The sequence below is a fragment of the Cyprinodon variegatus genome, unplaced genomic scaffold, assembly GCF_000732505.1.
Source record: "Cyprinodon variegatus isolate N-32 unplaced genomic scaffold, C_variegatus-1.0 Scaffold264, whole genome shotgun sequence".
NCBI classification, from domain to species: domain Eukaryota; kingdom Metazoa; phylum Chordata; class Actinopteri; order Cyprinodontiformes; family Cyprinodontidae; genus Cyprinodon; species Cyprinodon variegatus.
Genome location: NW_015150717.1, coordinates 803745 through 826127, shown reverse-complemented (window position 1 = coordinate 826127; position 22383 = coordinate 803745). Strand labels below are relative to the sequence as shown.

General features: G+C 35.1%; 2 protein-coding genes across 8 annotated transcripts in view; both read left to right on the top strand.

Annotated features, from left to right (window-relative positions):
- The window catches only part of LOC107089757 (collagen alpha-1(XXVII) chain A-like), a 76537-nt gene extending 68955 nt beyond the window's left edge, over positions 1 to 7582 (top strand). The window contains exons 47-61 of one of the 2 annotated variants that reach the window (XM_015382708.1): positions 222 to 329; positions 692 to 799; positions 895 to 1002; positions 1136 to 1189; positions 1419 to 1481; positions 1566 to 1619; positions 1695 to 1730; positions 1851 to 1868; positions 1999 to 2034; positions 2121 to 2147; positions 2277 to 2327; positions 3297 to 3477; positions 3576 to 3685; positions 3764 to 3982; positions 4088 to 7582. In XM_015382708.1, the coding sequence (XP_015238194.1) occupies positions 222 to 329; positions 692 to 799; positions 895 to 1002; positions 1136 to 1189; positions 1419 to 1481; positions 1566 to 1619; positions 1695 to 1730; positions 1851 to 1868; positions 1999 to 2034; positions 2121 to 2147; positions 2277 to 2327; positions 3297 to 3477; positions 3576 to 3685; positions 3764 to 3982; positions 4088 to 4234 (1320 nt within the window). In that variant the 3' untranslated portion in view covers positions 4235 to 7582. The remainder of the gene's footprint in view (positions 1 to 221; positions 330 to 691; positions 800 to 894; positions 1003 to 1135; positions 1190 to 1418; positions 1482 to 1565; positions 1620 to 1694; positions 1731 to 1850; positions 1869 to 1998; positions 2035 to 2120; positions 2148 to 2276; positions 2328 to 3296; positions 3478 to 3575; positions 3686 to 3763; positions 3983 to 4087) is intronic. The other variant, XM_015382709.1, reaches the window with a different exon arrangement.
- Positions 7583 to 9649: 2067 nt separating this feature from the next.
- Positions 9650 to 22383, top strand: part of cdk5rap2 (CDK5 regulatory subunit associated protein 2) — a 41641-nt gene continuing 28907 nt past the window's right edge. For all 6 annotated transcript variants that reach the window (XM_015382713.1, XM_015382712.1, XM_015382716.1 and 3 more), the window contains exons 1-9: positions 9650 to 9819; positions 13459 to 13514; positions 17177 to 17238; positions 17875 to 17985; positions 18675 to 18751; positions 18958 to 19081; positions 19307 to 19485; positions 20822 to 20960; positions 21955 to 22008. In XM_015382713.1, the coding sequence (XP_015238199.1) occupies positions 9764 to 9819; positions 13459 to 13514; positions 17177 to 17238; positions 17875 to 17985; positions 18675 to 18751; positions 18958 to 19081; positions 19307 to 19485; positions 20822 to 20960; positions 21955 to 22008 (858 nt within the window). In that variant the 5' untranslated portion in view covers positions 9650 to 9763. The remainder of the gene's footprint in view (positions 9820 to 13458; positions 13515 to 17176; positions 17239 to 17874; positions 17986 to 18674; positions 18752 to 18957; positions 19082 to 19306; positions 19486 to 20821; positions 20961 to 21954; positions 22009 to 22383) is intronic.

Genomic DNA, 22383 nt, shown 5'->3' with positions numbered 1-22383 from the left:
GCCGAACCAATTAGACAGGGGAGCAAGGAGCAAAGGATAAAACCGAACCATCAGCGCCAAGATCATGACATGTATATATATATATATATATATATATATATATATATATATATATATATATATATATATATATATATATATACATATATAGTATTCAAATGAATTTGTCAGGCACTGTTTCTGTGTGAAGCATTTAATTTCACCATCTTCTTTCTCCTCAGGGTGGGGGTGGTCCTCCTGGTCCCAGAGGGGTAGTGGGTCCAGAAGGGCGTGAGGGAGTTCCTGGACAGGATGGAGTCCCAGGAAAAGATGGAAGTAAAGGCATTCCGGTGAGACTTCTTTTTAAGCCTATTCATATGTTTTACCTGTTTACACTCTGGAGTATTTAGCAGACAAAAGTATTTCAATATTTTTCATGAACTTTAATCATTTGAATATTTAGCAGACTGTTTTTCTAGCAACAATAGTCCTCAAAACAATGATTCTTTTTGATTTACCTTAAGGCAGGGACTTTTGAATGAATTCAAGTTTTGTTTCTTTCTTCCTGTCACATTCTCATTCTATAATGTACAGCTGGGAATTCTTAAACATAATATCCATATTTCTGCAGGGGTTCATTGGGATTAACACCCTGTTGGATATTTAGATGCAGTCACTTTAAACCCTCATTACCTCTCTTTAATGTGAATAGGGAGACCAAGGTGATGATGGAGCAGAAGGCCTTCCTGGTAAGCCTGGAGGACGTGGTAAAACCGGCGTTCCAGGACTACCTGGAGATCAGGGAGGCATAGGACCCAAGGTAAGAGGAAAATGAAAAAATAAATGGAAAGTCTGGTTATCTTCATATTGGCATATTTCTTCAATGATAATCTACCTATTGACTTGTCTACTTAGGGTGAGCAAGGTCTTCGAGGTCAAAGTGGACCATCAGGAAAAAGAGGTTTTAAAGGTGGAATGGGACTACCGGGGGCACAGGGAGACAGAGGACCTAAAGGCCAACCTGTACGTGTTAATCAGACATACCCATTATTGTATAAACACTAAAGGCTTGAGTTATATTTTCTCCTGATAAATGAATTAGTTAATATTCCTTTAGAGGAAATGCTTTTCTCAATTTTAATTACTTTCTGCTTAGGGAGATACGGGGGAACAAGGTTTTCCAGGAATTCTTGGAGTTTTTGGACCAAGGGTGAGTTCATAAAAAAAATCTTCTGCTCTTTCTCAGTGTAAAAAAAATATAAATCCTTGTTCGAAAAGTATGAATTTGATATGAAAAAAAATATATATATATGCTTCAGTTCTGTGTTACTCTTTTAAGTTTATCTCAAATACACAAGGTTGACACCAGCTTCTATTTATAAATTGTATAAAGATGTTTTTAGTGCTGTCAATTTATAGAAGTGTGCTTCCATTTTCAGGGGCCTCCAGGAGACTTTGGGCCAAAGGGCATACGGGGACCTAAGGGGCCACAGGGTGCAATGGTACATTCCTTAATAATCCAGACAGCTTTCTGAAGCTTTCCATTTTTCCATTTTATTTTATTATCTTCTATTTCTCTTATTAAGGGAAGAAGAGGAGTTGTGGGCCCTGTTGGAATTATTGGTCCCAGTGGAAGCGCAGTATGTATTACACCTTCTACTTCTTTAAACGTTCTTTTTTACAACATTAATCAGTGTATGATTGTATTCTAACAGGGTCCTAGAGGACAAAAAGGCAATCGTGGAGAGAATGTACGTGTTTTTAAACTTGTCTGTGGTGTATTTAAAATAGTCTTCCCATTATGCAATGTATAAAAATTAAACTGCAGATATTTCCCAGGCTAAATATATGTCTATATTCTTTCACCACAGGGATTTCAAGGTCCTAGGGTATGTTTTCTACTTTCATTTTGCTTCTTCCAATTGTTAAAAATGATGTGGGTTTCAGAGATACTTTTCTGAAATTAAGGTAGTTTAAACAGCAAGCAGTGAATATTCTTTTTTTTATTTGTTCTATTAGGGATCTCCTGGACCTCGTGGACGTCCTGGACCTCCAGTAGGTTTCCATTTTTAACAATATTTCCAAATTTGTCTGCTGCTGATGAAGACTCAATATTTAACTAACATGTTTCCTCTCCTCAGGGCCCCCCTGCAATCCTTCCTTCATTTGTAAGTCATGCTAATATACATTTATTTGCTTTGGTTCAAAATTTTTAAGTCTGATTACTAAAAAGATTACTTCCAAAAGGTGACAATCAAACTGATGAAAAGTATAAACATATGATTTTTGCTCTACAGATAGATGATGGGCATTTGTTTGTTGATACACCTACTCCTGACAGGACTAAGGTTGGTAAAAGTTTTTAATTGATGTGTTAAGCAGTGCACAATCAGATCAGTTTATTTTTATAGTGGTCATTTAAACATCAAGGTAGTTTACAGAACCAATCTAATCATACAGACAGGTTGGTTTTCTGTCTGAAGAAACCCAGCAGACTGCCGTCATTGATTTATAAAATTCATTCCTCCTGTTTTATTTTAGTGGCTGATTTCTAACTTCCAGTTTCTGTCCTGTTGAATTTACCTCTTGATTTGAGAAGTTATCATTTTTATTTTAAGAGATTGTAAAGATGATCTTTTTGCCGTATACATATACATTTTCAACAAGCTCTTGTCTTATTTGTGTTTTCACGTTAATAGTATTCAATTGGCCAACTATCTAAAACTACATCAAAATAAAAATGGCATCGACCATTGCAATGAATTGACAGTAGAGATGCAAAAATGACAGATTCATTTGAAGAAAAAAAAGACCATAACTATGAACTATTATCATCCCATCTTTGGATGTACTTTAATAGAGTCATTGCGCGACTAATTTTGACGTATTTGAAACACTGACAAAATTGCTATAAAGACCCATTAAATTTTTTTGCATCTTATGTTAGCAGTTAGTAGGGCTAGCATAAGAAAAAGGGCACTCCCTTTATTTATATTTAAGAAATGTAGATTGTTTCCTCTTAAGATTTCAACATTTCTAAGTCCAGCCTGCTCCATGACAAAATGTTGAAAACTCAAACAAAACATCTTTCCCTCACTATGGTCAGCCTTCCTGTTACTTGTAAACAGTGTTGCTCTCTTTTGCTCATTTCATATTATTAGTATGATGCTTTTATGCAGTGAAATAAAAATATTTTTTACACTAATTACGGCTCATTATTATGAGTTTTAGGCAAGTTTATTGTCAAGTTTTAGTCAACAGCTGATTTTTTTTTTTTTTTTGGCCCATCTCCAACTAAAAACCCTTCTGGCTATTAGTCTGTCCTCCATCATAAACCAGCAATGGACCTGCCAATGCTCGACCAGGGTACAGAGATCTTCAAGACCCTCCACTACCTCAGTAACTTGATCCAGAGCCTGAAGAACCCATTGGGCACTCGAGACAACCCCGCCCGCATTTGCAGGGACCTTCATAGTTGTGAACAGAGATTGAATGATGGTGAGCAGGGGACATTTGTTATGCTAGCTGGAGTAATATATTTTATTTTTTAGATCATCTTGAAAGCAAATTTGTGTTGTTTATTTTTTGTTTATCAGGTGTTTATTGGATTGACCCCAACCTTGGTTGCTCGTCTGATACAATAGAAGTCTCCTGCAACTTTACTGGTGGTGGACAAACTTGCCTTAAACCAATAACAGTATCAAAGGTACACAAGACATAGCTGCAGATTTAATGATTTTTAAACACATGGGCAGCATTAACATAATCCCCTTATCTTCTACAGCCAACAATCGAGGTTGGTCGCGTCCAAATGAACTTTCTGCACCTCCTGAGCTCAGAGGCTATTCAGCACATCACCATCCACTGTTTAAATATCTCAGTTTGGAGGCAAGCAGAGGATCAGTTGCCTGACCATCGGTCTGTGAGATTCAAGGCATGGACCGGGGAGGTGTTTGATGTTGGAGGAGAGCTGGAGCCAGACGTTTTGGAAGATTCCTGCTGGGTAGGATGTTATTACTTGATGTAAAGTAATTTAGTCCTCAAGATATCATGCTATCCTCATATTTGCTGACTAAATTGGAATTTTGTTTGTAATGTTGTTTTTCAGATAAAAGATGGGCGCTGGCACCAGACTCATTTTGTTTTCCATTCCCTGGATCCTACCCTGCTTCCCGTGGTTGACATCTATAACCTTCCAAAAACAAGCCCATCTTCACATTACCACCTGGAGATAGGTCCGGTTTGTTTTCTCTGAGGGCCACAATGTAGGTCCTCTTAGCTCACAGAGGAATGGACAACCTCCCATGCAAACCCCCTTTCTGCAGACAAGGAGACCAGAATGGTCATGTTATTGTGGCCTAAAACCGTCCATGTGAGAAAAACTCACTGCCTCCCCGCGCCAATAACAGATACTGCTTCACAGCTGAACTCCCGTTGGACTGCAACAGAAAAAGGGGAGTAAGCAGAGAAACCAAGGTGGCGGAATTACAGGAGCAGAGGGGACCCTGTACTAATGGGCTTCTCAGAACAGCAAAAGCTTCCTTAAGCTTGTTTAGCAGGATCCTCAGATGGACGCCTGCTAAAACAAAAAAAGACCTTGCAATGTCTCCAGGACATTTTGTAGTGAAAGGAGGCCAAGTTAAGAAGTAGATGTTCGAAGTAACTTATTTTCACAACTGTATACAGTCTGTATGCTTTGTGTAATATTCAGATTTTTTCATAACACCTAAAGTAATTTGGATTGTGTAAATATAGATATATATATGCTCTAATATTGATTTTATACATGTATATCTTTTGTAAATTAATAATCTTTAAGTGCAATAGATAAAAGTTTAAAAAATATTTTGCAAAATAGAGCTCCAAACCAGATGCTTACATACACTCTCAAAAAGGTGCATAGCCTCTTTTTTCTGACTTACTTTAAACTAGACTAAACTTATCCTGTTAAAGCTCACTTAGGATTACCAATATCGATTGTATTTGCTAAGTGCCAGAATAAGGAGAGATTTGTTTTGAAGAAATTTTATTTACCTTGTTCAAATTCAGAAGCTTGCATATGCCATAGGATAACTGTGACTTTAAGAAATTTGGAAAGGCCCACGTTGTGATGTCTTCTTTTGCCAGCCTCTGGTAGGTTAAATTAAAGTATTTGATTTAATTGGGAAAACAGCTATGGATCAATTTTACGGTAACACCTTAACACACTGCTCTCTGGTAGGACAAAGAAAAAAATTAAAATAAACCACTAGAAATCTGACAAGATATGACAAAAGAAAAAAATGTTACAAGGCGGGTTTATTTTTTAGTACATTTTCCAGATCCTAAAGCTGCCATGTTCCTTTATTCAAACAAATTACACGCAATAATAAACACTTTCAAAATGTATAAGAAAGAAATGGGTTCTAGGTCTGCGCTATGAATGTGTGTACCGCTCCGATCGCCAAAGGCCTTGTATCGATACTGAGGGAAGATGGTATCAATATCCACTTTGAAATTGTCTTGTGCTGACATGGCCTGAAATGCCGCTCTGCAAGGAAGAGGTCATTATGTCAAAACACAAAAAGGAAATTCAAGTTTGAAAATACACTGGGGGACAAATATCTTAATTTTCAAATTGAACAATGTTACGCCTCTTAATATAGATGTTATCTCAAGGAAATAAAATCATACCAAACAATAGCCATTACATTAAAGCTTGCCTGTTTACCAAATGGAAATAAAAATGTCTTGGAAAGGCCATTGCAAAGCCATGATGTCAATGCCAAAGAGAATTTTAGGCAGATGCAAAAATATGTTTGTGAGCAACACAGCCCAAAAAAGTGACACAATTTAAGTAGTTTTGTCTGGTGAAAAGAGGCCAAAATGAAGATGGAACGGGTACCCAAAGGATACTCAAAATGTTTTATCACAGTCTTGCATTTTAAAAGGTAAATCTTACAATTATAAGAAAATGTATTTAAATACATACAAAAAAGAAAATCTTCATTCTGGCGTTTTAAGATATGTCTGGTTGTTTTTAAAGTCCTAAAGCTGGAAACATTAAGTGTGATTACATCACAGACAATGAAGAGGAAAGAGGTTGTATCTTTTTATATGATGTATGTAAAAATCTGGTTTAAGCTGTAATATGGAAGGATTTTTTAATGTTGAAAGGGGCGCCATTTTACTTGCCTTTGGTGCTCATATTCTCATGGTTTTTCATAGATGAATTTATCCAGATGCAAAGGTGGTATTTTTTATGTACTCTGAACAGAAGATATGAATTTTATTTTTTGCTGTGAGAAAAACAGTGGCCACAAGCCAAAGCCATTTACATGATGCAAATCATTACGTTTTACATGGATGCCACTGATGACTGAGAGGAGTATAGATTGACTGAGAAAGACAAGAACGGAGCTCAAGTTCTCAGTAGTGTTTTAATAAATCTTCTCTAACTGTGGAGTATAGCTTTACGTTCTTGCTTCCTCATTCACGAATGAAATCAACACAAAGTCAGCACCAATTTCATTTAAAATTAAAATAGAGCTACAGATAGGGGGCTACTCATAAAGGAGATCTGAGCCACAGAAGAATGGAGAGCAGGTACAGGAATCAAAACAAAACCTCCATCTTTTATCCCTCATGGTGCTTGGTGCTAAGAACATTTCCTGAGGTGCTAATGATAGTGCTGTTATACACCACTTACACGCTGAATTATTCAACTGCTTCTAGTGCATGCAGGCTTATCAAAATAAATTAGTTTTGTACCCATTTTTCCCATTCCACTCCACTGCACTACAACCTCACCTAACCCATTCACCGTGATATAGTTTCTGAATTATATTACATTCACACTCTGTAGTTAAAGAAAACCTAATATTTTAAAATGCTTTAATATTTCTGCATTTATATCCAGCATAAATCACAGGTTTTGAAACATTTCCAAAATAAACCTTTATGTACAAAGCCCCGCTGAGCTGTATTTAATATTTTTAGCATCTATTAGATAGTTTTAGAGAGGGAAGTAATAATAATAGTAGCTGGAAACAAGTGTGTATAATTTTGTAAACCTTGCTGTATACAATGGATCCCCTCTTGCTAATTTAATGTTATTTAATTTTGTTAATGTGGTTACAGACTGCGCGGATTTATAGTAGATAAGCAAAACTGCTCTTATTGACATTGTTATACATCTGTGCTCCCAACTGGTCTTGGAGTTTATGGATTTTTTTTTTTTTCAAATGTGTAAATTTGGGGTTTCCAGAGAACAAATCTATTGCAATATTATTTCTTTTATTTTTCTTTTTTTTTTTCTTCATTTGTTTTTGTTTCTTTTATGATAACCAACCATGTACTGTACAAGAACTGTGCTCTACTATAACTAATATGTGAAAATGGTTTCTACTTTTTTGTAAATCTTTCCTTAAAATGAGCTAAGAATACCTCATCATTTTACATGAGCAAAACGTTTCTAATGCCTTCATAATTAAAACCTGTTTGGAAATATCAGCCAAATGCAGCAAGTCATCAAACTATTGATGAGCTCATTTTTAATGCGGTCATCTTTGATCTGTCCGACCTTTTGTCATTGTTCATTGTATGTTCAATAAATATTTTTAAAATGGTCTATGGATTTTTACTTTTTATCTAATTTTTGACATATTTTAAATGCATTGCATAAAAAGCATGGTGATCTTAAAGAAAATAAGACATTCTTAAAAATTGTAAGAAAGATTAGTGATGCAACTCTTAAAATGTTTAATGCAGTGAAAAGGTGTACTTGTTATGCACACTGCATGATATTTCTAAGACTTTTTGTAGCACATACCAATCTGTAATGATGTTTTCTCTTTAGACCTGTACTATTTTTAGACAATTGAATTTTAATACTAAATCCTAAGGGTTCTGTGTTATACACCAACTATGTTGCTCCAAGCTATTTGGGGGTTCAGAGGAAACTTATCCTAAGCAGAGATAATGTGTTGAATACAACAGACCTGAATTACTGTACCTTTCAAAAGCATTCATATCCTTTAAACCAGAAGTTTAAAGGCCTGCAGCTCCAGAGCCACAAGTGATTCTTTGGACCTTCAACAATGGCTGTTAATCATGGCTAAAAAGGATAAATAACAAAGTAATAGTTTTGATTGTAGAATAACAAATGGCAGTTTCAGAAACTTGAAAAATATCTGTTTTGAATTTCCACAACAAAATTAAATTAAAAGAACCAATAATTTATATATATATACATTTTTTTTTTTTCTCATTGGCTTAGGAACCGATTTTTTAAATTTTTGATTCTCCACAGATACCAACATCCAAAAACTCCATGTTTCCTCAAAACAATGCACAGAAAATATTAGTTCTTTAAAATCGTCACAAATTTGCTGTTCCGCATATTTGAAAAAACATATTCTTTTATGGAAATGTCATAAAGAAGTATTTGTTGCTCTGTTTGACCTTCATCGATCTGGACGCAGACAAAAATGGCCTTTTGGTTTTGAAAAGTTGCTTTAAACAATTTTGGTATCCCATAAAATGGATCCACATGATGTAGTGTATAGTTGCTCCATTTCTACTTTTTTTTCTTCTTACAAATAACAAAATAAAATAAAAATAAATAAATAAAAATGCTTGGTAAAGCCTCAAAGGCTTGTTATAATAGTTAATATAGATTGGTGAATTAAAAGTATCACACAGACCAAGGATCACACCAGACAGATTAGGGATAAAATTGCTTAAAATCTTAAAATAATCCAAAATGAGGGGTTGCAAAGCATCAGTACCACTGATGGCACTATAGAAAAAAAAATCTAAAAAAGTACATCTGCTTAGGCTGCAGTGAACATTTACACCACACGGTGTCGCTGATGATATTTAAACATTATTTAAACAACTTCAGATTGGCCAGCTGTTTACACCAACGTTTATTTGTTTGACCTAGACTCTCCTCACAAAACTGTCCACATTACATATTCATGTAATCTGTCTTTATTCAACTGTGTATTAAACATTTTTATAGACTAATAGCTAATTATGCTGTAACATACCACATTAACCACACAATCAAGGAGCATTTCAATTTTAACATGTACCCACACACGTTTAATGTCTAAATGAAGGGAAAACAGATAAAGTAGCTATTAAACTTTTGCATAATTTATTTCAAATATATCTTTTGTTTTTCTGGCTAGATTTCATGTATCAATATTTACAAAAAATGATTTATATGAACTGTTTATTTTATTAAAGTATGTCGTTCTTATAGTTTTCATTTAACCACAAACAGTGACGTACCCAGTAGGGAGATTTCAACTGGAACAATTTATTTAAAAATGACAGCAGGGATATTTTTGAGTCTCACGTCCCTCCCTCGAGTGTTTGCTTTGACCAATGGCTCTTTTTCCACTATACACCCAGCTCAACGCTACCTTCCCAACAGTTGGAAATGTTCTAATGGCTGTAATAACAGAAAATCACTGCGCATTTTCACATTAATAAATACATATATATTTAAGAGAATAGAACATTTACAACATATAATGGGTTCCCGCAATTGTAGGTGAATTTATTTCACCTCTTTAAATGTGAAATTGGGACCCTTTTTACAGTAGTTTAAAAAAATCCCACAGCACCCAAAAGCATCACGAGGTTTCAACGTGCACGATGGTGACGTTGCCCATATCATTATGGCGGTAGCCTGAACTGTTTTGAATTCTTATCTGCTTTTCGAAGTTTAAGCCGCGCCTGGAGGGAAAGGTGAAATGATTTGCTGGTAAACACGTTAAATAATCTGACCGCTATGATGGATTCTATCGTTGGGGACGACGTGACGCTTCCCGTCGATATCAACGGAAGGTAAAAAAAAGTGAAACAAGAAAAGCTAGCAAGCTGCTGCTAGCTTAGCATGTCAAGACCGTTGTTTTGTTGTAGCTAAAGCATACTACAAAGTTGTAAAATAACGCCGCATTCACTGTCACTTAGTTGGTATTTATTTAGGCATATTGAGTTGTTTGTAATGTGTATTGAATTAGCTTGTATTTTTTTACACCTCTTTTTGTTGGTGACCTTTTTTATACCTTTTACTAGTGATATTTTATAAAGTATTATCAAGTCTTATCCAGCTTTAACGTCTGCTTAAGGCTAGTTGACATATTATCACGTAGTAATATACGGTATTAAGTACATTTCTTGACGAAACATAGAAAATAAGTTAAAAAGTGTCTGAATTTAACTAATCTATAATGCCTCCTACCTAAATTGTGCTGCAATTTTATTATTACCAACACAGATGGAGGGAACGAATTAAGCATTAAGCATAGCGTGTAATTGCTCGGTACGTAAGATATAAACTGTGTTTAAAAGAAATTAGAGGTCGTCTCCATGTGATTGGATGATGTTGTAAAATGACTATGATGGTAGGGCGGCTTTTTGAACTGTCATTCAGGGTGCAATAAAGCGGAAATTATGAGCCAATGTGCTCCGACTGTGGCTGCGACGTCTCTTTGCAGCCTTCATGCAAGAAGGGCAGTTATGCTGTGTTTATTTTCAGTTTGTTTCTTTCCCACGCTTGCTTTCCGCCTCCGAAGATTGTGATTTTGGTAGGTAAACGTACTTTATTACAGCTTTCTTACGGGATGGAGGTTGTTAAAATAGCTAGTACATAGCTTTTCCTGTTCCGCTTTGAAACTAGTTATAGCATCTTTGCTGTTTGGTCTTCACATGCTTTGGTTGTTAGTTGTTTCACCTTTACGTGACTGTCCAGCTGTGGTGTGTGTTGGTGTGTGAGAACCAGCAGCCATCCAGGTGGTAAGCGTGCCTCAGTAATACAAGATGTCAGCTGATATGTGTGGTTTGGTGTGAGTTACTTTCTGTCTACTTCTGAAATCTGATTCTCGTTGCTCTTTCAGTTTTGTTAAAAATATGAACTTTTATGCGGATGGGTCATTTAAATCTAGCGGTTGTTTCATTTTAATAGTCCTAAATTTTTGAATTGTTTGCTGCTTTTACGTTTGATATCTGAAGCTGAAAAGAGAAAAAAAGAGGAAGTCACTGTTTACAGAATCTTGCATTGTTTCCACTGGAAGGGTTAGCATGTATGTAACATTGACAAAACACTGAGTAATCACAGTGTCCTCTTTATATTTTTAGTTTCAGTAGTGGATTTTTTTGTTGCTTTGTTAAATATTTTTAAGATTAGTATGAATTGTTATGTTTCAGCTGCTCTCATTGTAGAGGATTGTTTTTTTATTTACACAGGAAGAGGCTGCTTGGCATGTGAAACCTCTTGTGATGCAATGAGGCTCAGTCAGCTCAGTGTTTTTGGAGGAATATTGTGTTACAATGGACATTGGCATAATAACTGTTGTTGATTAGCTCTCATATTTTTTCTATGGGTCAAACCTGAATTAAGATAGCGGCATGTTATGATGGTTTCACCCTAAAACTATAGATTATTTAAAAACATTATGTGTTAGTCACAATGAAATTCCTAACAAACAGAGACAGAAAATAAACTGAATAAAACTAGAATTATATTGTGTACAAGTAGAGATAATTACAAAATGTATTTACAGCCCTTGTACCTTTTAATATTATGTAATGTTAAAGCCACTAAGCTTTTCTTTTTTCTTTTTTTTGTTGGGATGATATTTAAATATTATTGTAGTTTTTATACAAATAAAGTTGAAAAATGTGGTGTGGCTCAATATGAAGCTGTGTTGTTCAGTTTCCCTGGACCCAGTTAACTCTAAATTATGATACTGACACCACCATGTTTCCGCCATGGGGAAGGTGTGTTCGGCGTAGTGTGCAGCGTTAGTTGTCTGCTAAACATAGCCCTTATATTATAGCTCAAAGGGGTGAACATTGGTTTTATACGATCAAAGCTCCTCATTTGTTGGGTTCCTAAAATTATTGAGGATATCTGATATGTTTGCACTAAAGGGAGACATGTGCACCTATCATATTGTGCTTGTGTACCCTCTACAATTTTGCAATGTCAGCAAAAATGGGATTTCTGTTCGCTTTGTTTTAACAATGTTCCATTTTCTTTTCTTGTTGTAGTAAAGACCAGATTTGTAGGGTGAATGACTAATAGTCATCCTGTTGACAGATTCTCATGGTCCAGCTTTGGATCTCTACAGCTCGTTCAGGTTTCCATTGATTATTGGCTGCTTTTATGACTAAAGTCTTACCTGGTCTGCTAAATCCTTTGTAAAAAAAAAAAAATATAGAATAACAATATTATCAACAAGGGATTACATAGCATCAAATCTGACTTTGAGAAGTAGTTGGGTTTTATTGGATTATATTTAGGGGTATATTGGGTCGAATACAGTGCATGAGCATGCAGGAGTTTTCAGGATGTTACTTTTAAGAACTTTCTAAAAAGTTTTCATTTCTTTTTCCGCTCAGTGATTATCCACTACCTTTTTGTTTTGGTCCATAAAATCTCAGTTAAATAGGTTGAGTTTGTTTGGCTGTATTGTGAGAAACATGTGAAAGGTCAAGAATACTTTAGCAATTCAAGAGGAGTTTGCAGAGTCTATATTCAGTTTCATTTTGTCATTAGATAAATGTTGTTGCAATAATAATAATTGAGTATAAATTGTTGTTTTTCTTGCTTTATATTAAGTAAGTGGAGCAGTTGGATTGATGTTTATATGGGATTTGCACTGTTTATGATAAAGGTCAGAGGTCGGTTGGGCATTTTTGTTATATAAAGCTAATTTTCCTTCTTTCTGAAATAATTCTTTAGAAATCAGCCATAAGACATGTAAATGATTTGTGTTGTCCTCCATTGCTGTTTACTGAAGTGACCGTTGCTTTGTGCTTTGTTCTGGGTTTGTAACATCACTGTCCGTTCACTGTGTGATGCTTTGCTGGTCTTAGGCCACAGTGCTCTGCTTGTCTAGCAAATGAAAGCTCCTTCCAACCTCTAAGTTGACGGGGGTTTTTTGTGTCCTCCGGCTGTGAATACAAAAGCCCTGCTGCCTCTGGAACATGATGTCACCTACACACAAATCCCTGTTATTGCATCTTCTATGCATCCTGTCAAAAAGTCAATTCCTTTCTTGCAACTTGACCAAAATGCTAAAGATATCAGCATAGACAGAATGTAATTAAATTTTTTATTTTAGTGCTAGCTATCAGAGCTGTATTAATCTGTTTTTTTGGAACCCACTCATAGAGACATTTGGCAACTCACACATACATACACAGAAAGAGTCTAAGCTGGAGTGAATGTAAATGAAGCGGAGTCATTCCTAAGCTATTTATGGAGTGTCCTTGGGGCTCAGTGGAGCTAGCCACTATGAGTATTACATGAACAACATTTCGTAGTATTTATTGTATAAACAAGTGACATTTTTCTTTCAGGGATTTTTCTTTGCTATATCATTGTAATTTCGGGAAACAAAAACAGTTGTAACAGTAAATCGATATTTGCTTGAGAACAGTATAAGTGTCGATTAACAAATTAATGTTTTATTCCAGCTGCCGACTTCCAGACTCCATAAATGCAGCGGAATATTCTTCAGACGGCATGACAGGTAGAGTAAAAATCTATTTTTGTACTCCTGTTTTTGTTTTCCTGCCCATGTGTGCGATTCTCATGTGTATTAATTAATTCTGCTTTTAATTGTGGATCCCTCCTACAATATAATCTCCCAAATCCTTAACAAGCGACTAACAAGCTGATGGTAATCAGTGTACCCTCTTTTTCATAATATATATTTAATAATCCTCTTGTGTGTTAAAAGTTAGCAGACTTTTATACAACAGATTTAAGTTTATTGTACAGACTTTCAGCAGATTGTTTGATGTTAATGGTTAAACTGTTTTCTTTCGTATATTTTATTCTTTTACTAAAACATACGTTTTAGTGACTTTTGTTCTCCGTCACTTAATGTCACATGTAAATCTGTTTTCTGTGATTGTGGTTGAAATAAAAATATTCTTTGGAGGATAGTCAATAAAAGTATGCACTTCTCCATTTTGATAACTTTCAGCAAAATAAATCTCTAACCAAATCTGTCAGTGTTTGCTTGTCAGATGATAACTTCAGACAAGTTCAGTCTTATTTGTTTGAAGCATTCCTCTTGTAGATGGACTGTTTTCTGTTGTTTCAGGACATTGGTATTTGTTTGGACGAAGTTTGTAAAGCATAACAGCAGGACATTTGCATTTGTTTCGCTGCTGTTTTGTTTAGTAAAATTGTTATGGGGGGGTGTTACTCCTTTAAGAACATCTTCTTACTATCTTTACAGAAGGTTCATCATTGCATATTGATGCAACCAAAATTATACCCTCAGAACTATTCACTTTTGATAAAAAAAAAAAATGTCAATTTATGATTATCTTTTGCTATAGTTGTAAAACTCCTTCAGTATAACATTTTTAGAAATTTAGACATATCTTAATTTACATTGGAATATGAGAAAGGTTATATCTTTATTGAATACAATTATATTATTATACAAAGTGATTTTGAATTATTGTCCAGCCCTATCTACAAGGCATCTTGAGTAAAGCATTACATCTTATTTTGTTTGGCACGTTAAAGGATTTTAGAGCTGCGTTTGTGTTTTTAGGCTTGCTTAACACTTGTCAAGAGTGTTAGTTATGTCTAAATATTAAGCAGCGTTTTATATTACTTTATTTTCAAATAACATTGTTTGTTGTTTATCTACCAAGGAGAACTTGTCTATTTGCCCTAATTCACTGATCATGGTGTTTTAATTGACTGGCAGAAAATCCACAAATAAATGCCCACTTATTTGCCTTGTTAAATAATCTAAGTTAAAGAAATGTATGTAAAGCTATAGATTTTTAAATAAAAAATCTGAAACTTATACTATACAGTGTTTACTTTGTACTTTTTTAGCCTGAAAATAATGGAGCGACCAGAAAGCAATCGCATTGTTGCTTTGCTTATATATCAACAAATTGGAATCTTGAACAGTAGCAAATATTGTATGCATTAGATACTATATGATGGTTTGTCATTAGAACTTGGAGCCTGAGAATACCACTGCTATCAACAGTATCTGTGTTAGTTAGTGTGTACTCACATTAGAGGTGAGTATTGGCATGAGTGTTGCGATTCGATACATGTTGCGATACTTGGGTCACAATACGATATTATCACCATATTGCAGTATCACTATATATTGCCATATTTTCCCCAGCTATCAAAATCAAATGATGAGATAAAACAGCAAGTGCTGTATATTTTCATCAGAAAATATTGATTAGGTATTATTATCCATGTTGTTTGGGGTTTTCTTCCACTGTGACTGCCTCAAATACAGATTTGGTGCTGCACGCACAGTTAAAGGGCCCCACAGCGCTTTCTGCCAGAGTGGTGGTGCAGAGGTAGCCCATTTTCCCATCAATGTTTTATGTAACCATTTTTTTTTAAATCGATACTAAGAAGTGAAAGATCGATATTATATTGGGCAGCCGAATATCACGATATATCGCCAAAACGATTATTTCCCACACCCCTAACTCACATATCCATCAACTGGGCAGCAATATCAGAAAGCCTCTGTAGCTTTAGCATGTATGTATTCTTTTTTTACACTTGATCATGAACTCTTTCTTCTCCCACCCCATATAACGTGTTTCTCCTTCTTTACTCATTATACACATGCACAATATTTTCCTTCTGACCGTGTGGTCTTGTTATGTTAGCAATATTTAGAACCATTTGTTTATTAGTAAATTTTACAGAAAAAAATACAGAGAAATTACAAATTAAGCTAGCAGGGCATAATAATCTAATTTAAAAAAAACATGGCACAGAAATTTGTTCAGTCGTAGAACGTGAATAGGCCTCTTTAAGATAAACCTCTATTAATTACATTTTTAGATTGTTATAAAGCCTACAATAAAATATTTACATTGACTTCTGGACAAGTATGAAAATAGTAAAATGGTCAATTCCTAAAGACTCTTTTTAAGACTTTTTTTTCATTTGAACATGAACCATGCTTTGTTCCTCATAGTATAGAAATTATAGAAAAATGTTTTCAAAAAAATATTAATTTTTAAGGATATCTTGGATTTCATATTCATTATCAACATGGCTGGTGCTAATATGGCTGGGTCAGTTTTTTTTTTTATTGCAGAAACCCGAAGAAGTCTTCAAAAAATTTGTGTATTTTAACTTAATGGTATGGTGGAAGATTTTCGTGAATTTTTTTGAAAGACCTGCCCTCTCCACTTTAAAAAGAAAATGCGTGTGTAAGACCATGCACAAACCCATTTCTCCTCGTGCAAGCTCTGTTTAAAAGTTATTTTGTGCCGTTGGTCACGTAACTCCTCCACTACACGGTACCTGCTCCATCTTTGTTATTAGTCGATGCTGTCAGGTAGTGACAGTGGGCTGCTATGACGGCAAATCCCATAATGCTTGGCGAGGAAAGCTCTCTGCGCAAAGCATTCCAGGATATATCTGCCTCTTCTGAGGGCTTTCTTTTCTTCTCATACACTTCGTAGACACTTACAGCCCTCAACCATTTTCAAAGAACCATGTTGAGAAAGGTGAGCTTCAATGACTGTCTTTCTGAAACCTTAGCTCACTACAGATATGCACCACAGAGTGCGCATGCGCAGAAAAAGATAGATAACGGGAAGAGCAGTAGGACATCCTTACGTAAATATATCACCTGAATGATTGACAATTAGGAGGACCACTTATTGAGCTGATCCACCCAGAAATAAAAGATTGTCCTCTATACCTTTAACGTTTGATAAAAAAAAAAAAAAAAAAAAAAAGTTAAATCCATGCTTACACAAAAATAAAAAACATAGAGAAGTTATGTGAAATCTAGGAACATATGTACTAACACTGCAAATAAGAGAATGTTTGAGGTACACATTCAGAGTCTGCCTTCTGCTGAGCAGGAGCAAATCCTGAGTCAAGAGTCAGAGTTGGGAAATGTGTTGTTGTCATACTGTTATATGATCAGCTGCTCACTGCTTCATTTGGCTCAAACAGGGAAGCTCTCCAAAAGTTGTTTCCCCTCTGGTGACTCTGTACTAAAAAGAAACATCCCTTTCTCTTTTGCTTTCTTTCTTTCTCTATAATTAAAGGAGGATAAATTGGATACCTTTCTGTTTAAACATAAATGGCTTCTCTGTGTTATAGATTCTGTTCTAAAATGTTTATCTTAATGTGGTAAAAGATGTGCTCGTTGTTTCTCAGCTCCATCCTATCCTGATACGATGTCCCCTATCAAGGCTCTCACCATGAAGGACTATGAGAATGTGAGTAAAAGAGCAACTTTAAATTTTATTTCTTACATTTAGGCTTACTGTTGGTGAAAAGGTGTTGCACTAATTGGGGAATTGTTGTCAGATGAGAAGCTCTGTTAATTCCAGGTTAGAAATAACACTTTACCCCACTGCTATAAAACCAGTTATGAACTTCAGTTCCACAGTTTGTTATAAACCAAGAAATTCCATTTATGGACATTTGGTGATGAAGCATGTGTGTAGGAGGAACAGGAGGGGGTTTGAGGTGGGCTTAACTCTGCATTTCAACATTTGAATGGAATGCATGTTCAGGTTTTAGGCACGTGCTGTCTACTAGTTGCATGATTAGAGATTTTATAGAGTGGTCCAGATTTCTAACTCCTCCCTTTAACTGTGCTCCCCAACCCCCACTTACCAGATGTATGCTGCTCTGACCCTCCAGCACAATGATGCACAGTCTGCTAGACACATACAAGCCTCCCTTCCTTTTGAAAATAACCATCCTCATTCCCCCTATCTGAATTGATGTAAATTTACTTTGTTCAGAAATACTATTTCCAAGATTTTACTTATCTGGGGAATGTGTTGCCACATGAATGTTTTTTAAATGCATTTAAGGGTTTAATGAAATATCTCTATGTTTAACAGCAAATCACAGCTCTGAAGAAAGAGAACTTTAATCTCAAGCTACGCATTTACTTCATGGAGGAGCGCATCCAGCAGAAATGTGATGACTCCACAGAAGACATATTTAAAACGGTATTAAATTTATTTTATATTAAATAAAATGTCCTGTGGGAATCAGGCAAGATATTACTGTTGTGTCTTATTACCCCCCTGTAAATGAGTTTGGAGCATTAGATCCAAAAATAATCTAGATTAAAGATCCTAAAGTTATCTAATGGGATTTTAAAGTCTTTTTATCTGGATTATATGCCCTTAGTCTCATTAGTGGAAATGCACACGTCAGAGTTTCCTGTCTCACATCGCCTTTGGGTTTTCTTTAAAATCTGAATTGCTGGCTTTAAATTTAACTGATTATAAATAGTTTTTTAAGGAAAATGCAGCTTATCTTTTAGAGGTAGTTTTGGAATCCATGTGAACATGAGTTAAAAATGTTCACATATAAGTTATATACCTAACCTCTATCTGATATAAATTGGACTCAAAGAACATGCTATTGGTTGATGTAGCTATAGATTGAAAATAGTTAGAGATGGGGGCTTAGTCTGATGTCTGCCAGAATCATCTTTATGGTTTGAAATTATTTTAGCTTCATCCACAAATTGCATTGATTTTCTTTGGAAAATATAAAATAATATCCAGTTTGGTCATAAAACAGCACAGATAGCAGGTTAAGAGTTTAGACTAATAACAACATAATGCTGTAGATTTTCTGTGCTTTTTCACATTCAGCTTGTTCTTTACAAAGTGCTCATTCTTTATAGAACATAGAGCTTAAAGTGGAGTTGGAGTCCATGAAGAGAGAGCTAGCTGAGAAACAAGAGCTGCTAGTGTCTGCATCGTAAGTATCATTTAGCTGTCTTGTCCTTTAAGGTCAGATATACAGTATTTGAGTGGTTTCTGAAAAGGGCACTGTTTAAGTTTTAAAAACTGATTTTTTTTTTTTATTACCGGTAATTAAAAATTTATTGATTTCTAATTATTTGAAACTAATTATACAATTAATTATTTTCTTATAAATCTTAAAATCTTCTATGTTTATCCTAGTAAAGCATTGGAAAGTCTGGCTGGTCGAGAATCAGGAGAACCCCAGCGAGTGAGAGAGCAAGCTCAGAGGGAGATGGATGCATTAAGAGATGGTTTCAATAAAAGAATAGCAGAACTGGAGCAGGTAAATATAGTAAAGACTTGCTAGTAAAGTTAAGATTTACTAGCTTTCTTGTACTTTTCATGTACAAGAAAAACCTTCCCATGATTGCAACTATAGATCTACAATGTGTTCAGTTGCATTATTTCTTAAGCACTTTTTCCAGATCAATATTAGTTTTGCCTATAAAAATCATTAGTCTAGGAAATGTAATGTAGCATAAAAGTTGCATCTGTTTGCTTTTTTCAGTATTTGCAGGCAGCTGAAGAAGAGGTTGGAAAGATGGCTGCCATTGCTGAACAGGAAAAACTAAAGAGTATAAAGATGGAGAAGCAACTTCAGGCTGTTGCTTTAGCAGGTGGCAACAGCCCTTTGTCTCTCCCAAATCCAGTGCAGGATTTACAGCAAGCCCTACAAGTCAAAGACAAGTAAGAACAAAAATCAGATCAAAGAACTTGAAAGAATTGTGTTTAGTGTATATAGCAGTTAATAGTGATTATTAGAGTATACTGTTGAATAGTCTATCTACCAGTCTTATATATTTTTCATGCATCAGTTTGCCATTAATCCTGGACCTGCAGGCCCTTTCAAGAAGTCATAGGAGAGGACATTTAGGACCAGGTCGCATCAAGAATGCTGGCAAAAAGGGCTGCAACTGACGTCTGTCAACAACCGTTTTTTTAGATCAATGATCTTGAGTAGGGCTGAATTAATCAGATTAATCGAATATTGAAAACATTCTTAATTAATTTAATAATCGATTAATCATTAACTGGAGTATAGAGACTGGTAATAATGCCTTTAGCTGACAAAGTGATCCACCTAGAGCATTAATTATACCAAAAGTGTAAAAAAAAAAAAAAAAAAAAAAAACTTTGTAAACAGTTTGCATTTAAGATAAAATTTTTTTTGTCTGTTAATCTGCTCCATCCAGATCTCCTTATTTGGAAAAGCTTTATTTTCACTTGGTTTAATTTAGCAAAAAATATTCTTTATAGAACCTTTTGCTATCCGATTATTTATCAATTAATTGAAAAAAATAATCAACAGATTAATCAATTTGCAAAAAATGTTGTTGGATGTACCCTTAATCTTTAGAGAAGATTTTATTCAAAAGTTAGAACCAGGTGAAGCTGGAACTAAGTCACTTGAGGAGATCTGGATAGAGCATAAAAAATTTACATATAAAACATTTATTTCACCATCAATCTAAAATGTTTATATATTATTTTTACAGTTTTGGCATAATTGCTACAGTGAGGAGATTGGTGTTTCAGCTAATGGCCTACGTGAGAGTGTCTGTACACTAAATAACGATTGTTTGATTGCTAAATCAGTTGACAAATATTTCATGAATTGATTAATCCAATTATTTGTTGCAGTCCTATTGGTATATTGTGTTCATATTTTGGTTCACAAGCTTCTCAAACTCTTCTAATGACCTTAAGCTCATCAGAAGACTTCAAAATACATTTAACCTAAAAATAATTGTTGTGACTACATTATTTATTTCAAAGTTATTATTACTAGCTACAACAATATAACATAATTTATTTATTTTATTTAGAAAGACATTCAGCCCATATGCGTGTAGATAAAAAGGCAGCACTGCTTTCTAAAACCCTCTGGCTTCTTGTTCCCTATATGAAAACTGGAAAAACATCTTATTTGATCTGAGTAGAACATTAAAATTATGTATGTTCATAACTGAGGCCAGTTCAATGCTTGAGGTAGCAAACAAACTATGTTCTTTGCCTATTTCAGTGTAATTGAGCAGCTCAGGATCACCATAAAGAACCAGGAGGCTTTGATCCAACAGCATGGCAGCAGAGACCAACAGACGGATTCACCATCAACCAAACAGCTCTCCAATCTCTTAGCAGAGAAAGATCAGGAGCTTAAGGTATGAATTCAAAATGTTCATACAGATTCTGCTTTTTTTTTCTTTTCTTTTTGACAGAGAATTTGACTCGTGTTTATGCTCATTAAATAAACAAGCCACTTTAACACCCTGGATTTTCTGTCAGGTTTTAACTAAAGACCAACACACTTTTTACATGAAAAAGTCAGGTTTCTTGGTTTTGTCACCTTAGAGATCTTATAACAGCTTTATGTTCATGTTGACACTGGGCTCACACTGAATACAGTGTTGCTGCGGTGCAGCGGCAGTGCAGGCGCCACAAGGAACTCAAATCATTAAAATTAATGCATACACTCACATTAGCCACGGCGCAGTGTGGGTCCTGCAATTCTGCTAGAAGGAAGTTTGGCCAGACGTTGCAGCAATCTTACAAACATATGATGTTTTGACTAGATTTTTGGGGAGATAAGAAGAAGCTGTTATTCTTAACTGTTCCAGTTTCTATTTTTCATTTTTTTGTACTTGTATCAACCTTTTATATTCGGAACATTATAGTATTTGATGTAAAGGTAATGTTAGTTTTCTTGGGCATTTCTCAGAACATTACATTGTTTGACAAAATGATAACCTTGCTGGAACATCCCTCCTGGAAAGATTTTTTCCCTGAAATGTACATTATCACTTGTAAATAATCTTTCTAACAGTAGAACTTTGGGTTTGGAAGATTGTTTTATTGACCCTTTCACAGTTTTTTTTTGCAGCAGTAGGTGTGATTTTTCTTTGTTTTTTTTTTGTTTTTTTGTTTTTTATTATCACTGCTCACGTCTCTCCACCTTGGCAGTGATGTGGAGCCATTTGCTGACGATCAGTCAATCACCTGCATTTGTTTAGCTGTGCATTACCTTTAAAATCCTAAGGAAGCAGAAACTGTGTATTTGTTTTCTGTTTTTCATGACTGTAACAAGACTGATAGGAAGTTGATTAGTATATCTCTATTTCTCTTATTATGAGTGATTTTTGGCTGTCTGTTCCCCAGGAACTAAGGGACGAGCTTCAGCAAGAGAAAGACAAAGCTCAGCCTGACCAGCAGGTTGGTAATTCTCAAAAAGAATTGTCTGAAACTACAATGTTTAATTCATTTGGCACACATGTACCTCAATGTTTTTTGGGGTTTTTTTTCCCCAAGACTTTCTCTGTTAAGTCAGACTTTTCGTGTTTGACAAGAGGTCAAAAGAAAAAGGATAGAAAAAACACAACAAAGCTCTACTATGCACTATTGACACTGTAAATAGTTCAAATATATATTCAAATTCAGATATATCTCCTTTGTGTCCTAAGCTCCTTTGTCAGACCTCTCGGAATAACGGCAAGCACAGCGTTCATTTGTTTCACCATGTTTTTCACATTATCTGTGCGATGGTCACGCATGGAGTCACAGATTAATTGATGCGTCGAAAAAAACCAC